A 16,319-nucleotide genomic window follows, 5' to 3' on the forward strand; every position below is an offset into this window, starting at 1 on the left:
TGAGTAGGGCAACGTACTTATTAAATGTCAACCATAACTTGCAGAGTAATACATGTATACTACTTTATGATACATTGACACTCTTATTAGACATTGTTTCCCTTAATAAATAAGAAAATAAATAAAATTGAATATAAAATATAGATATATATGTTAAATAGGAAATTAAAGAACAATAAAAAGGTGTGTGTTAGATGTACAAACGAATTAAAACACATTAAGTTTCCAGAATAGTGGACAGATAATAAATAGATTTACAGATCGGTTATGTGTGTGTTATCGCGAGACTTCAGTTGCCGTCGGCGTACGTAGCAACCGCCGTTGTCTCTCTCGCTTGCCCCGCCCACTGGCAAAATCCGACCAATCAAGATGCCTGCTCGTAACCTCTCCACCAATAGGAACCCCTCGGGGCGCCTAGCATGTAGCCTAGCTCCTTAGCCCCCCTCGCTCCTCCTCTTTGCCCATGTATGGGTACGTGTGACGTCACGGACCCTACGTCCATCTTTATATACAGTCAATGGTTCCGTGTGGAAAGTTTACCGGCTCGGGTGCAAAGTTTCAACCGTCTGCAAACACCAGCTCGTCGGCAAACGTTTCTGGAATGTGCTGGTGACGACGGAGGCGAACCGACCCGGTAACCAACACCGAATCACGGATTAATTTACCCCCCCCCCCACCCCACCTCCCCGCGGTTGTCCACGGCACAGGACGAGGGATGCTACCGTCGCTGGAGAGCAGCAGTGAATGAAGACCCTGTTTACAGCGACCGTATTGTCTCAGGGAGCCAGCTAGCATACCCCCCGTTAGCTTGGAGTCGAGCCGGATAGCTAGCTAGCTGGGGCTCCGGGTGATCTCGGAAGAAAGGAACCGTATCAAACTTGAACTCCACACCGGGCGAAGATGGCTTGCGAACCGAACCGAGTGCGGCTGCTCTGCATGCTCTCGCTGACGTTCGGGTTTTTCATCGTGGAGGTGGTGGTGAGCCGGTTCACCTCGTCCCTGTCCATGCTCTCCGACTCCTTCCACATGCTGTCGGACGTGATCGCGCTGGTGGTGGCGCTGGTCGCGGTGCGGTTCGCCGAGAAGACCCACGCGACCAACAAGAACACCTTCGGCTGGATCCGGGCGGAGGTGATGGGGGCTCTGGTGAACGCCGTCTTCCTCACGGCGCTGTGCTTCACCATCGTGCTGGAGGTGGTCGAGCGCCTCACCGAGCCCCACGAGATCAAGAGACCGGAGGTGGTGGCCGGGGTCGGCGCCGCGGGGCTCCTGGTCAACCTGCTCGGGCTCTGCTTGTTCCGCGGACACGCCGGCGGAGGCCACGGCCACAGCCACGGGGGCCACGGCCACGGGGGCAAGAACAAGAAGGGCAAAAGTGGCCAAAAGGCTGGGAACGGGTCTTCGGGAGAGGAGACCAACAACCTGGTGGCAAATCACAACAGCCCGGGGGACGTGACACTGAGGAATGGTAAGGACGGAAACTTTAAGCCTCATTTCACTTCACTGTGTGTTTTTACAATCATGATCTAAATTCGCTGTGTTTGCCCTCTTTGTGTTGAATTATCTTTCACATGTGCAGCACAGGCCAATCCCCTGAAGTCCATTGTGTCCCACAGAGACTCTGACAGAATGTCCCAGACTTTATCTCCATTGTTGGTTGTCCAGATTGCACAACAGTCCACAGATACTTGACATCTCCTGCGTATCCCCCGGGACACCCTACCCTTAGTGTCCAGGCCTTTTAGTGTTTACTCTACAAATCACATCTGTCTGCTGTCATTAATTTGTTGTGTCACACTATCCTTTGTAACAGACTCAGGTTTCAGGCTTTGTAAAGACTGACCACGATCAGCTGGCTTTCTAAATAGAGATAGGCAGAGGATCCTGTCTGACTCAGCGGAGGAACAGCTTCTGACAAGTTGAAACTTGTTGGTGTGAAATCGTTTTAATCCTGGATCTTGTTTTTTTTTTTTTGTTACTTCTCACATTGTGTTTGAATTCACCCCCGAGACAATTCAATATCTACAACGCAGTTTCCCAGTCATGTTGTGGTATGTGGTTACCATAGTAACACACAGAGCCAACTCTTTCTGGTGTCAGTGAGTGAAAAGTTTAATACATAATCAACGAGAGACTGCCCCCTGATCACTGTTACTGGGTCAGACATCTGTGTAACCATGGAGCCGACAGCCCCAGCAGCACCATTAGCGGCTGATGAATGGCCCGTAGAGTCCCGGGATGGAAGTGAGCAGCCATTGCTCAGGTGCCATCTCCCTCCCAGGGCTGTGTATGCTACCTCGGTGATAACTGAATCTTCTTAATGTGAATTATTATTATTATTATTATTATTATTATTATTATTATTATTATAATAGGTGTTTTCCAGCATTTACGATCCCATGTGTTGGGAGTTCTCCGTGGCTCCCTGGCATGTTTCTCCTGTTTGTAGCCCCAAGCAGTTGCAACAGAATCAGTCACATGGCTGTGGCTCCACAGTAAAAGCTGGAACAATATTGGCAAATAGAAAAACACACCTTAACAGATTGTATTTCTTAGTAAATAGTCTGTAGTACCTCGCCTATTGAATGGGTCACTTGATAACATCACAAGCTGCGTTGTGGCTCTGTTGTTTCAAACGGACCCGTGCTGCTGACATCATCCTCATAGACGGCTGATTCGGCTCCACAATGTGATTTGTTGTTTTGTTTTTCTCTAATTTCTCATATCTGTTTATGTTGCACTCCCGGTGCTGCCTGTGAATCCATTTTGAATGCTTCATTAGTATCTTAAGTGTCAAAGTTCAGTTGATTATTTAACCGTCACAGTAAACTTAGCTAACCTCCTGGTTTTTTATCTGCAGAAATCAGCTGTAAAGACAACATAGATGTGCAGATGAATGGCAACCCCAACTTTGAGGACATGGACCACATCGCTTCATCGCAGCTGAACATGCGCGGTGTCTTCCTACACGTGTTGGGCGACGCCCTGGGCTCTGTCATCGTGGTTGTTAATGCTGTAATATTCATATTTGTGTGGCAGCCCTGCGAAGATGATACGGAGTGTTACAACCCATGTGTCCGCCATACGGACCAGCATTTCAATCAAACACTGGCCTCCATGAAGACTGCCGGCCCCTGCTGGATCCTCTACCTGGATCCCACTCTCTGCATCATCATGGTGTGCATCCTGCTGTACACTACCTACCCGCTTCTCAAAGAGTCGGCCCTCATCCTGCTGCAGACCGTGCCCAAGCAGATCAACATGCACCGGCTCAACGAGCGGCTGCTGGGTCTGGAGGGTGTGCTCGCCATCCACGAGCTGCACATCTGGCAGCTGGCCGGCAGCCGCATCATCGCCACAGCTCATATCAAGTGCCATGACCCCACATCTTACATGGAGGTTGCCAAACGGATCAAGGACTTCTTTCACAATGAGGGTATCCACGCTACCACCATCCAACCAGAGTTCGTCACGTTCAACTCTGAGTCTCGGGACTCCCTCTGTGAGCTCTCCTGTCGGACTCAGTGTGCTCCCAAGCTGTGCTGCGGCTCTGCCGACAAACAGAACCCAGGCTCTGACAAGAAGACCAACAGTGACTATAAGCCAGGTGCTGCTTCTGCCTTGGAGGTGATCAGTGAGGTCGCAGAGCTGCCTGCAAGCCTTCAGGTGTGCCCGCTGTCAGAGCCGGAGGTTACCATCACCAGAGAGGTGGAGTCATCTCTTTGAGATGGAGGGGACAGAGAGAAATGGAGGAGAGGCTGTGAAACGACCACTTTGGGCAGATCTCATCGTCATTGTCATTTGCAGGATGTGGTTATCTCTTTGCTCTAGAGTCGCCCTGATACAGAAAAGAAATTCCATCACCTTTTATTCTCTGTTATCGCTCCTTGTAAAACCCTCCCAAAACCTTCTGTTTATGCATTTCAGCCTCATTCTTTTTATCCTCTTCCTCCCTCATGTCCAAACCCTCCCCTCCCTCCCAGCCACTTGGCCCGTCTCTTGTTGTCTGTTGCCCTGGTACTGTGGTGGCAATGCATGTCGGGGTTCACTGACCTTATCTCCTCCAGGACTGGAGCGAGTCCTGCATGAGTGTTCCTCATTAACACCGTGTTGTAATGCGTCACCTCTTCTCATGGTGTTTCTGTGCCAAAGCTTCTCACTGCAGGACCGACGGGATCGGAGAGACGCCCTCTCCACCAAACGGACACACACAATACATGCAAGTCAGAGCACACATCACTAGGTGGTTTCCTTTAGCCTATGGACCTGTTGGCAAAGAGCCTATCGTCTTGTTTTTTGCGTCGGCTTTGAGTAGATCGATTTTCTTACCCTCTGGCCCCAAATGGAAGAGTATTGTATTGCATAATAATTTAAGTTATTAGAAATAATCTATTTCTCTCTGTAGAGGCTGTTTGTAATATTTAGTCTGGTTGATAGAAACATTTTAGCACATTTTCTGTCTGAGGTTTTTGACTGATCATCTATGCTGTAGTCAGTTTTACAAATATGACATTTTTATAATCTTGTTTTTTCAGACTTTTTCTCTGGCCTTGACTGAGTTTTAATTAGAGTAATGAGTTGGATACAGAAGCCGTATCAACACTTTGCCTTTTAGATACAGAACTGCTGTGGTATAGCATCAAGTATAGTAGACGCGATGTAACTGAACTTCTCGCAATGGCACTGTCGCGTAACTACATGTTCAATCGTGAATTTGCTGTCTTGCAAGCCAGAGGGTCGGGTCTTTTGTGAATACGTGAGCACTGTATGCCATCAGTTTGACACTACTCTCTGTGTGAATCTTTACTGGACACTTTCAGATGATGGCTTTTGATTTTTGTTCGAAGATTCTCATGAATGTGTGTGGCACCTCGTCACAATCCACGCTGAGGGCGTTTTATATTTCCAGAACGATCTGCTAAGTGTGCATGACCAAACTGGGACCTGGTGTTCGACTTTTTTAGAGCTCCACTCAGAGCTCCTGTGGCTGCTTACCAGTACCTGCTGGTATCCTCCAACATTATTCATTACTGTAGGGAATGAATCATCATACTGGTTGTCTGCCCTCTGTGTTGGGCAGTGGAGCAGGCTATTTTTTGCTGAAGTAAAGTCCATTAGTGGCCTTTAACATAGTATGAATTTTCCCTCGTCTACACAGATATCATTAAAGATAATCCATTGATGCATTTCCAATTTCCACTCCCGATTAAATGTGTATGCAATATAGAAATATGTGCTGGAAAATGTATTTTGATGTGTTCTTCATTTGTAATGTTTGTTCACTTTTATTCTTTGTCTTTTAAGACTCTTTAAGATGTGCAAATTGAAAACAAAATAATTGTTTTTTATTTTAGATATGACATGTCAGCTGATGTGTTTTTGATATATATACATATATATGTATATTAGTACCTGTCCAATGTGTCATTGTGAAATAAAAAATATGACTGTTTGGTACAGTTTATGAACCCAAAGATGTAATTTGCATTATTCCTACTTGGTTTTGTGAAAACGTGTCGGCTGTGGACAGAGCTACAGTTGAACTTCAACTGCTTTGTGTTGTGATTCAAGTTTAGTATTTTTTAATTACTTTAAACCAGCTTATGTGTCAACAAAGCCGTATCGGTTGGTGACCTTTGCCTATTAAATCGCCTTTACCCATAGAAATGTAAAGGAGATTAAAAAGTTGTTAAAAGAAGCTGGGTACATGGTCGTCTGGTTGTGTAGTACAATCGACTTTTTTAGTGGGTTAATTTTACATTGTAATACAGCAAGAGAAATAAGGTTAATAAGTAATTAGCTGAATATTTACCCAGCCTGTGAAACTAGAAGGGTCCATAGAAAATTTTTAAAAGATTCATTTTAAGCCCCAATCTCATAAATTGTCCATCTCATACAATCGCATTGGGAGTTTAAATCTAATAGTGTCACTGAAAACCACAATAGCATCATGGTGTTGATGTGGTGTGAAAGTCCAACAGGACATCTGCTGCGGCTCCTGTCGTCCGTCCAGCTACAAAACCTCTAAACCGTCTAAACAGTCATGATGGTCTGAAGTAAATCTGAGGTACAAAGCGTGAATGACTCAAGCAGCAGCTACATAAATCCATAATTACAGCATTTCACAGCTGCTTTCTGCGGTGTGAAGACGCGGATGCTGGCTCAGGTCTGCGGCTGAGCTCCAGTGGAAGTCTGGTGAGGCTGCAGACTGTCAGCGGGAAGCTGTCGCAGCAGCAGCAGCCAGTCTGAGGGGACTTATGTAAGAGGCCCGGGGGCATTCCAAAGACAACAAGCACGGGGCTCTACCCAGCATTCCTCAGTGCTGCGGGCCTGCTCACCCCATGTCCCTCTTTATGTGGACGGAGAGCTTCAACACCAGTGAAATGGGTCTGTAGGCAACCACAGCTCATATCTTCATTTGATGTACCAGGTTGGGCCTCATTTATCATCAACACCATCTCATACTAATAATGTTTATGGATTATCCCATATTCACAAATCACAATTTGTCTGATAGGGCTTTAACAGGGTGTGACATCCTCTGCCCTTAACCCTCAACAAGAGTAAGGAAAAACTACTAAAAAACCCTTTTAACAGGTAAAGAACGTAGAAACCTCAGAGAGAGCCACGTGTGAGGGATCCCTCTCCCAGGACGGACAGAAGTGCAATAGAGGTCAAGTGTAAAGGAGAACATCATCAAGATAAAGGTTTTAGCAGCATTGATAGGGGTAAACATTTTGAAGCATAACTGAAGGTCAATGAATTGGTGGATTAATGTCAGTAATGGTCAAGTATCTGAGGAGAAATACTATATATCGAGCAGTCCTGCTGCAATCATAGTCTATGGTCACCAGCCAGCAAGATCATGATCCACCATCAAGATCGGATGCCACTATAGTCCACAGTCATTGTCCACTGCCGCCATTAGGATCCACCATCAGCTGCCACCTCGATCGTGGTCCACCACCATGATCAGATGCCAACACGATAAAGGATCCGCCTTTATTATCACGATCAGCCAGCACGATACAGAATCCGCTATACTGGATCCACCATTACGATCTCTGATACGCGATCCACAGATCATAATCCACGATGTGGCCACAGCTGCGGCCCTGGATCTGCGGACGATAAGGCAAAGGGACTCCGGGGAAGAAGTCAAGTCAGTAACATGTATTGATGAGATATGAATTTCTTTGATGTGATAACGATTGAGAAGAGGAAGGAGAAGCTGGAAAGAGAAGCTCCGAGTGTCAAGTGTCCCCCGACCTTCTAGACCTATAGCAGCATAACTAAGAGCAGGTCTAATGACATGATGCTTTCATGCCTGAGTGCATCATTTCCTTTTTAGAATAGTCTAATCGATCCTGGTCATATATTGCTTTATTTCATAAAACCCATAAAGTTACATACAATGTTGGTTTATTTTTTGGGCTTGTAAAACCCCAAAATTGTCAGGTGATGCTAATGTCCCAGCAAATGCACATAATAACAAACTATTACAACTTTAATGAGGATAAATTCAAAGTAAAATTCAATGCAACTGCAGCCCTCACGGGTTCTCGCTGATGTCGTCACGTGCTTGTGCGGTGTGTGTGTTTGTGTGTGTGTTTGCGAACGTGAACATGGCTCCAGGCACGAGGACATCAGAGGACATTTATAGTAAAAACATGGTGTAGATGACATCGTTTTGAGTGAAATTTGAGGACACTTGGATGAGACCACAGGAGCAGTATGGAGGCGTTTTGTGTTTTTTGAAGAATCTATCACCATTTACTTCAATTGTCTTGGATTTGGCTGCAACGCTGTTTACCCCTGAAACTCCAAAAGTGTTTCGTGGACCCCCCCACCTCCATCAGCAGAGTGGTGAGGAGATAACGAGTGAATTTTAATTTTTCGGTGAACCATCCCTTTAAGACATGCTTGTAGGTTGATGTTATCACCTGTGGACAGAGCTAAGCTAGCTGTTTCCTGGCTGTAGCTTCATATTAACCTACAGAAACTTTATTAGTGTAATAAAGCTTCTTATCAAACTCTACCAGAGAGGGAATATACAGATTTCCCAGAATGCCAATAAACCCTTTTAAGTTCACTCACTATCTTTATGAACTTGTCAAACTTGACAAATTGCTAATTAAGACGATTAAAAAAAGTGTAATTTCTGGTTTATTCATACAGGACAATGCTCCGTAACACTAAAAGATCACATAACTGACAGTCCTGTATCCAGCTGATGTGTTAGTGTTACGCTAAGTTGTGTATTTATATATATATATTGTGTGTGTGTGTGTGTGTGTGTGTGTGAGGTTGCAGCAGGCCATCTGTCTCTAGCTTTGTCTCTGGGTGAACAGGACGTGGGGCTGGGTGTGGGGGGGGGAGAGGGAACACTGGACTTGGGGGTGAAAGGTCACGCTGCCGCTATAATAGATTCACCTTTGCCAGCACAGCGTTAGCAGCAGGCGCAGCCACATGCGTAAGCTAAAACTCTGCAGTCGTACAAAACAAAGAACACAATACAGCAAAAGAAGCGTCCTGATGAACCTTGTAGCCCCAGTCGGCCTCTCACGTGTCACCGTTATACTGAAGTGTACAAGAGCTAGACATCTTTTTCAGTGTTAAACACTCAATGAGATTTAGATGCTGTTGTTGACTTTGATGATTCGTGTACTAGTCGCTGATGTGGTTTCTTCATTGGCCACAAGCTCACATGTTTCTTTACCGTCCAATAAAAACAAAGCATTTACAGATTTAGTGCTTTTGTATTTTCTAGATAAAAATAAATCTTCTTTTTTTCAAGCTCAATAACCCATTAAAAAAATAAAACCTAGCAGATTATTGGAGAATTTGCGAAATAAAATAAAAATGTAAGCTATATTTAGAATTAATCTTCGTCATCATTGGGCCCTTTTGCTCATTGAAGTAAACGACACTAAAACTAAACACAACACCATGATGTTTACTTCTTTACAAAACAATTGGTAATTTAGACATAACTCTTATTTAATGTTAGCATCAGCACTGAACTGAATATTTGAAGGTATGGTGCATATATATTTAACGCGAAAATAAAATGTATGTAAATAGAGACATGTGACGATTAGGAAGCAATTTGAGACTCTCTGTCCTGTTCATAGAAAAAAGGGAGATTGAAAGTGACAGTGAAAGAGTCATTCAAAGCGATCGTTGACCTCTGAGCTCTGTTTAGAGAACGAGTCCAGTGTTCCACATCTATAGAACAAAGACTGGGGCGTCACTGCTGCCGTCGTCAATACAACGTCAATACAATCAATACAATCAGTTCAGGAGCTGGACTGAACTGAACATTTACAGAAGAAGATTCTCTAAAGCGCCTGATGTTAATGATGGTGCACGTGTTGAGCTGAGAGTGAAATGAGCCCAAAGTCAGATTCTGTTATTCAAACTGTAAATAAGACACGTATCCCTTCTCTTTTTTCTGTTATACTAATATGTCAGATTGTCTTTTCAACACTAATATATCACCTGTGAAGATGATTTCGTGTGTTTTGTATTTTATCTTTGTAAATCTTTCCGGTGTTGTTTTCATACATGTGTAGATTCTATCAGTGAAGAAGTGAAGAACTATGGAACTGAAACCCTGACGCATTGACCAAAGAGCAACTTTGACCTTTCGACTCATTTGACATAGAACAACATGGTTTTGTGTTTGTCAGTCAGTTGCTGAAAAGATGAACTGATGACTCAGGTTGGATGGATTTACTTCCTCTATTTGACGGTTTCTCACTTATTTCCTTTACCAGATTTGGGTTGTGGGGGGATTTTTCTGCTCCATTAGAACCACTTCTTCTAATCTTTCCCTTTTTTCTTTAACTGTATTTCTTAAAGGTTGCATTCATTCACTGTTACATCTGTGTTTAAAGGTTCATTGTAAACTTTCTGTACTTCTGTATCACTAACCAAAGAGCGGATAAAGTCATGAACACTGACCAGGGTGGAGCAATGACCAATGATAAGACTTCAGATTTGAATGACATTTTATTAATGTATTTCTATTATGTATAGTAGGGTTTAGAAATTGTACATTATATATCAGTTCCTGGGATACCTTTGAAATTAGAAAAATTTATTATGGTTCATTAGAAAAAGGTCGGAAATTCATCCTCTGTGTGCCACGAATGAAAATGTAAAGATAATGCATCCAATAGCTGTTGAAATATCTAAGTCTGGACCAAAGTGGTGGGAAGGGAAATGGACGAGTGTCCATGTTTTTGCTCTTACTTTCACACATGCATCATACAATTAAAACAAAAAGTGAAGTATCCTTCCCACTTCTTCTGGTCAGCAGCGATGTTCTACCCACTGATGACAGAGATCTGAGGCGGGAGTTAGATGAGCACGCTGTTAACAAACAGGGAGGCCCAACTTATTTCGGCTCAGAGTGAAAGTGAAGAGAATCTCTTGGTAATCTGTGTCCTGTCCCACAGTCCTCGCAGAAGCTTTAATCTGACCACATGGCAGGTTTGTACCCTCAAAAGAACCTGTACGTCTCAAAGAGAGCTTAGGAGGGCTGGAATGTTAACCCGCTCTCTGACGGCGACGATGATGATGATGATGATGATGATCAGCGGTGGAGCAGGAAGTCCTCATAGATCCTTAATCCATAACTCTAAAAGATATTATGGTTAAGAAAACTCAACTAGTCATTTACTTTAGTTGAAGCAAGAGACTGATTTGGTCTTCGGCTTCAACTTGGTGGCATTTTCTGGAGCTTTCAAGCACAACTCAAAGGTTTTCCTCATCAAATCCTCAGTAATTCATAATTTCCAACGATTAATCATTTTTTAATTTGATTTCCAGAGGAGTTTCCTGAGAGAAGGGACTTTCTTCTTGGTGTCTACTGGGGGATCTCATCACATCATTAGAAATCCTATAATCCTACAGCTGATTATATCAATATTTCATGATCTCCTGCCACGTTAAATCTGAAATATTAATTTACAAAGAAGGTAGAGCTGTGAGATGAATTATAAATGCAGATAAGTGTCGTGTTGAGCAGAGAAAATGATAATTCTCATGTTGAGGATTAAAAATAGAAAAGTAGCCAGAATAGAAATAATCCAGATACCTCAGAACTGAGTGTAGTCGGGAGAGGGCGTGCTTACATGAGTGCAGTGTTTTGAATCCTTGTTGTATGATAAAAAGAGAGAGAGAGTGAGAAGTAATAACCATGTGTTTCCTCTGCAGGGCTGTGGAGGAAGGAAGCTGTTGGGTTAATGTTTCACTGATAGCCTGTGCTGCAGCGTCATGCCTCCCCCACCAGCCTCTCAGACTTTGATCACGGAGTTGAGTGGGTTCAACCAGCAGTAATGAATTCCTCGCTGATAAACAGAGTGCAAACAAACGAGAGGAGATCAACGCAACGAGCGCAATCTCTCCATCTCCCTCTGTACCCCTTCCTTGAATGTGTAATCTGCATACAGTTAAGATAAGTTAAGTTTCATAAGATAAGTGCGATCTTTTTACACCTGTTATATGAACTTCCATATGCACAGATCAGCCGCTATCTGCAGCTCGACCTCTCAGCGTGAGGACCGCTGCAGCTCGTTACATCACATGTCATCAGAAGACAAGAGTTAAATATTGGCAGGATGTTTTTTTTTATATGTATATATTATATTTTGGCTCATAGTTCAGGATTTGTCCTCGTAATTCTTCTAATTCTGACTTTTCAGATTTTTGCTTATACTCCTGACTTTAAATTAATGAACTTAAAATGAACAAAATTCATCCATCTATCTATCTATCTATCTATCTATCTATCTATCTATCTATCCATCTATCTATCTATCTATCTATCTATCTATCTATCTATCTATCTATCTATCTATCTATCTATCTATCTATCTATCTATCCATCTATCTATCTATCCATCTATCTATCTATCTATCTATCTATCTATCTATCTATCTATCTATCTATCTATCTATCTATCTATCTATCTATCTATCTATCTATCTATCTATCTATCTATCTATCTATCTATCTATCTATCTATCTATCTATCTATCTATCTATCCATCCATCTATCTATCTATCTATCTATCTATCTATCTATCTATCTATCTATCTATCTATCTATCTATCTATCTATCTATCTATCTATAAGGTGTTTGCTGCTCCTCTGTCCCCCTGATGTCGTCGTCCTCCTCCAGCTCACAGATTTTTATGGTCGTCTTTGGAAACAATCACACAGTCAAACGCTGCTGTTGTATTCTTCCCTCCCCCCACCAACACACACACACACACACACACACACACACACACACACACACACACACACACACACACACACACACACACACACACACACACACACGTTATCACGAGGATGTGCGCAGTAACTGACAAGAGGAATACAGAAAACTGAAGACTCACTGCTGGGAGTGCAGATGCTTCTATAACCAGCACAACACACATCTGATCTGTTCTTCAGGTTCTCACACTCACACACGTCTGCCTGGTGAAATCACACAATAAAGTGATGATTTGTCCCACACAAAACATATAAAGTTGTCTTATATTGGTGTTTAGCCACTTTAGCAGCTGTAAGGAAATAAATAAATAAAATAATCTCTAGTCTTGTGATTGAGAGTTGATGGAGCCTATAGCAAAGTGGCTAAAGATGCATTTTTTGCCTCTGAGTGCTCTTTGGCCTGAAGTGACAGACGAAGACAAAGAGACAAAAAGCTTGTCGGGTTTATAATGTTATCACAGAGTCTTTGGGACAAACTGGAGATTCTCACGCAACTGACAGTTTGCTCTGTTGTCCAAAGACACACAGCCTTGAAACACGGACTAACTCAATTAGCCAGTCATTTGGCGATTCCTGCGCTTAAGGGATAACGTCCAGCATTGGAAAGGGAACTCCAGTTTTCATGGAGGAATTTATTCTTTCATTTCATTATATTTTCAGCCATCTGCTCTCGCAATATGGCCGTGAAGCAGGCGGGGATTGAGGCCTCGGGCCGTCTCTGCCAAAGTGACGATCTGACTGCAAGCTGGCTCGCTGATCTGAACTCAGTTGGGTGAGCAGGGAAAACTGGGATAAAATTTATATAATGTGTTTTTGTATAAAGTGTGTCACTTCTCTTCTTGTTCTTTCAGATGTTGCTTAAGATTGCTCTGGTTAAGATTTTAGAACGTGAAAGATGTCTCATCCACAGAGTTTTGGTTCCCCTCGGCTCTGTGTTTCAGCATCTCTCAGCTTTTTGTTTTTCTTTTCACGGCGGCAGCGTCACTGCTTTGATTCCCTCTTCCCCCTTTGAGCCGCCGCAGCAGCAGGCAGCTGTTTTCAGCAGTAAAGCTCTGATAAGCTCACTTTACATCACCTGTACAAAACACCACCCAGCAGACACACAGGCTGAGCATTACACAGCAGAGACAGGAGCCAGTGAACACTGGACTTACATACATCACGTGATAGAAGCGTGTTACTACATATAAAGAGGAACACGTTTAAATTATTGAAAAAATTGTAAATACAGTTTATCTCAGTTTTTATGGCATCATGTGAGAGCCATATGGAAATATTGAACATAATTCACACTGAACTCTTTGGCGAGGCGTTGATGTCCGATGGTAGTGATGATGATGATGCCACTGGCAGCTGGTTATACAGGTTTGATCCAGTTAAAAATGCCTGAAAATGTTGTCCGGGCATTTCCCTGGACTTTGTCAGGGTCAGACGTGTTCACAACAACAAGGAAATGTCGGGGATATTGAGGTGAGAGGTGGTGTCCAGGTTTCAGGCGGCAGGAGGCAGGATATCACTGCAGATGTCATTGATTATTTTGTTTACAGCACAAGTAAGTCTTTCCAAGATTAATTTATTGTTTTGCATCCGTCATGTGCTAGGAACGTGTCAACAAACTCACTTGGCATGTTAACAACAATATACGTCTCATTCAATCTGATTGTGAGCGGACAGGTTTACCGTCCCCAGAAGAATTGATTTGTTATCCTACATTTTTTAATCACTTGCTTGAAACTTCCATTTTGACTCCACACTGCTTTGATGTCCCCCCCCGCCACAGATTGAAATGCGTATCAAAGAAATGCTTTATGTCAAACTTGCTTTTCTAATAACGCCGGTTATCATGAAAAAAAGGTTAATCATTTTTTAATTGCCATAATTTAAAGACATAATCAAAAGGAGATCAAGTTAACTAAGAATATATATTACCATTTTTTTCTAATGAAATCTGGGTTGATTGTAGTTACTTCTTTTTGGAATCTAATCATGTGATCCTGGACCACTTGTTGTCCTTTACTACCCGGCCCTGTGTCCAGATACGAGCCTGTAAATGCTTCACCTTGAGATCATTACCAGGTGTTGTTGAGCATCACGTTACTGTTTCTTTACACCTGCTTATCAAGCGGCTCAGACCATAATGAGCTGTGAGAGTATTCAGCTCCCGCTGCACATTCACCGACCGGAGTCCACAGTCCTGTTCCGGTGAAATGTGACGCTGGACAAAGGCCAAAGAAAAAGGGGATGTCAGCAAATCAGAGTCTTTTTTTTTTTTTTTCACTAGGCTCATGTGATCTGCCCCGAACTTCCTTCCCTATACAGCCACACCACAGGGCAGCACAATTCCGCTCACACTCAGATGTTAAAGAACATGCTGGTTACTGCCCAGCTTCTGGATTACATAACAAAGTTAGAGCAAGGGGGCTTTTTTTTACTAGATGTTTATTGGAAGAAGAACAGGAAGAAGCCGTGTACGTGAAATATGAAGAACTCCCTTTTAGGCTAGTTTGCAGCAGTAGAGCCGCAGGAAGTAAAATAGTGAAAGAGCTTTATACATCGACATTAAGCTGTTAATACCTTCTGATGGACGTATTTTTATTGTGATAATCCTTCTTTTCTTTTGTTTCCAGGAAATCGCCCCCCCCACACTTTCCTTCTTCTAATCACTATATTCTCACATTTCTTGTGAAATCCTCGCCCAAAAGTCAGATCCTTTACTTTTACTCCTGCGTTGAAATGTTCAGACGGATAATAAGCAAATAAATATGTCATAAATTAGTGGAGGAGGAAATATTTAGATTGTTGAAGTAAAATAATTACTCCATTACAAGTAAAGGTCCTGCATTCATAATCCAAAAAAGTATTGTTGGCAAAATGAACTTAAAATATTATCTAAAGCTGATTGATGATAAAGTCAAGTCTGTTTTATTTACATATGACAATATTACAGATCACATAACTTCCCCCCTGAAGGTGTTTCAGCTGGTACAGAACAAATTATCCTGTATCACTGGACCTGTGACTTAGGTAAAGACAAACTCTCAAAAACAAACAAACTCCAAATCATCTGACAAGTAGAGAAAAGGACAGAAAGCAACAGAGGAGGGGTCCTTCCTGCCAGAAGCACAGACGTCTGCAGGACACACCAAAGAAACAAATGAATTCAACATCACTAAATGGGTTCAATGTTTTTTTCTGAAAGGTCAGTAGGACAGAAGTTTACTACAGAACAAGTGAATTTATAGTTTCTTCCCTCTCATTCTATTTCATTTAAGATTCTGAGCCACAAGCTGCTGCTATCCTCTCAAATCTAAATGTAAAATATATTCACAACACACAATGTATATCATTGTTTGATTATAAGATGTTATAGCAGTGAGTGGGAGCAGTTAGCATTGTGACGTCCAACATAGCATTTATTAGAAAAGAGTCATCGCCCTACAGACGGGAAACAGGAAAAAGATGCAAACGCAGACAAACCCAAACTGCTTCCTTGAAATCGACCTCGTCAGTCTCAGCGTTTTGTGCACGGCTCATCATGTGACTGTTCCCCGCTTCATTTCAGTGTGGAGTGCACAGGGGCCTGACATGTGTGTGTGTGTGTGTGTGTGTGTGAGTGTGTGCTCCATGTGAACCAGTCTGACGATCAAACAAAGCCGACATTCAGCTCAGTGTGTGTGTCTTCACTTCACTGCCTGATTCTTCACTGGAGGACCCCAAAGGCCCCGGTTGTCTTTCAACGTGCTGCACACAGACGTCTACATGGAGTGAAACCCAGTGTCGACTGGGAAGCACACGTCACTGCATCTGTTCATCTCCTCACATGTGTGTCAGCTTCTCTCCTGAGGCCTCTGCTCCCCCTGTTCCCAGTAAAGAATGTGTTTGTGTGTTAATATTGATGCAGTAGGTGAGGCCCGTGTTGTTTATTTGATTGAACTTTTCAGGCTTTTCATCTGGAGAATGTGAAGCATGAGCTCTGAAAACAAAAGTTCCCCCTGCACGCCCAGGATCACCTGCTCCTCCACCCCA

At 43.0% G+C, this 16,319-nt stretch overlaps 1 protein-coding gene across 1 annotated transcript; it reads left to right on the forward strand.

Annotated features, from left to right (window-relative positions):
• Positions 1–461: 461 nt before the first annotated feature.
• Positions 462–5,474, forward strand: slc30a1a (solute carrier family 30 member 1a). Its single transcript, XM_035144500.2, has 2 exons — positions 462–1,468; positions 2,861–5,474. Exons 1-2 carry the CDS (start codon positions 901–903, stop codon positions 3,724–3,726), a joined length of 1,434 nt encoding a protein of 477 aa, XP_035000391.1. The 5' UTR covers positions 462–900; the 3' UTR covers positions 3,727–5,474.
• The last annotated feature ends 10,845 nt before the right edge of the window (positions 5,475–16,319 follow it).

The sequence above is a fragment of the Hippoglossus stenolepis genome, chromosome 20 (assembly GCF_022539355.2).
Source record: "Hippoglossus stenolepis isolate QCI-W04-F060 chromosome 20, HSTE1.2, whole genome shotgun sequence".
Lineage (NCBI taxonomy): Eukaryota > Metazoa > Chordata > Actinopteri > Pleuronectiformes > Pleuronectidae > Hippoglossus > Hippoglossus stenolepis.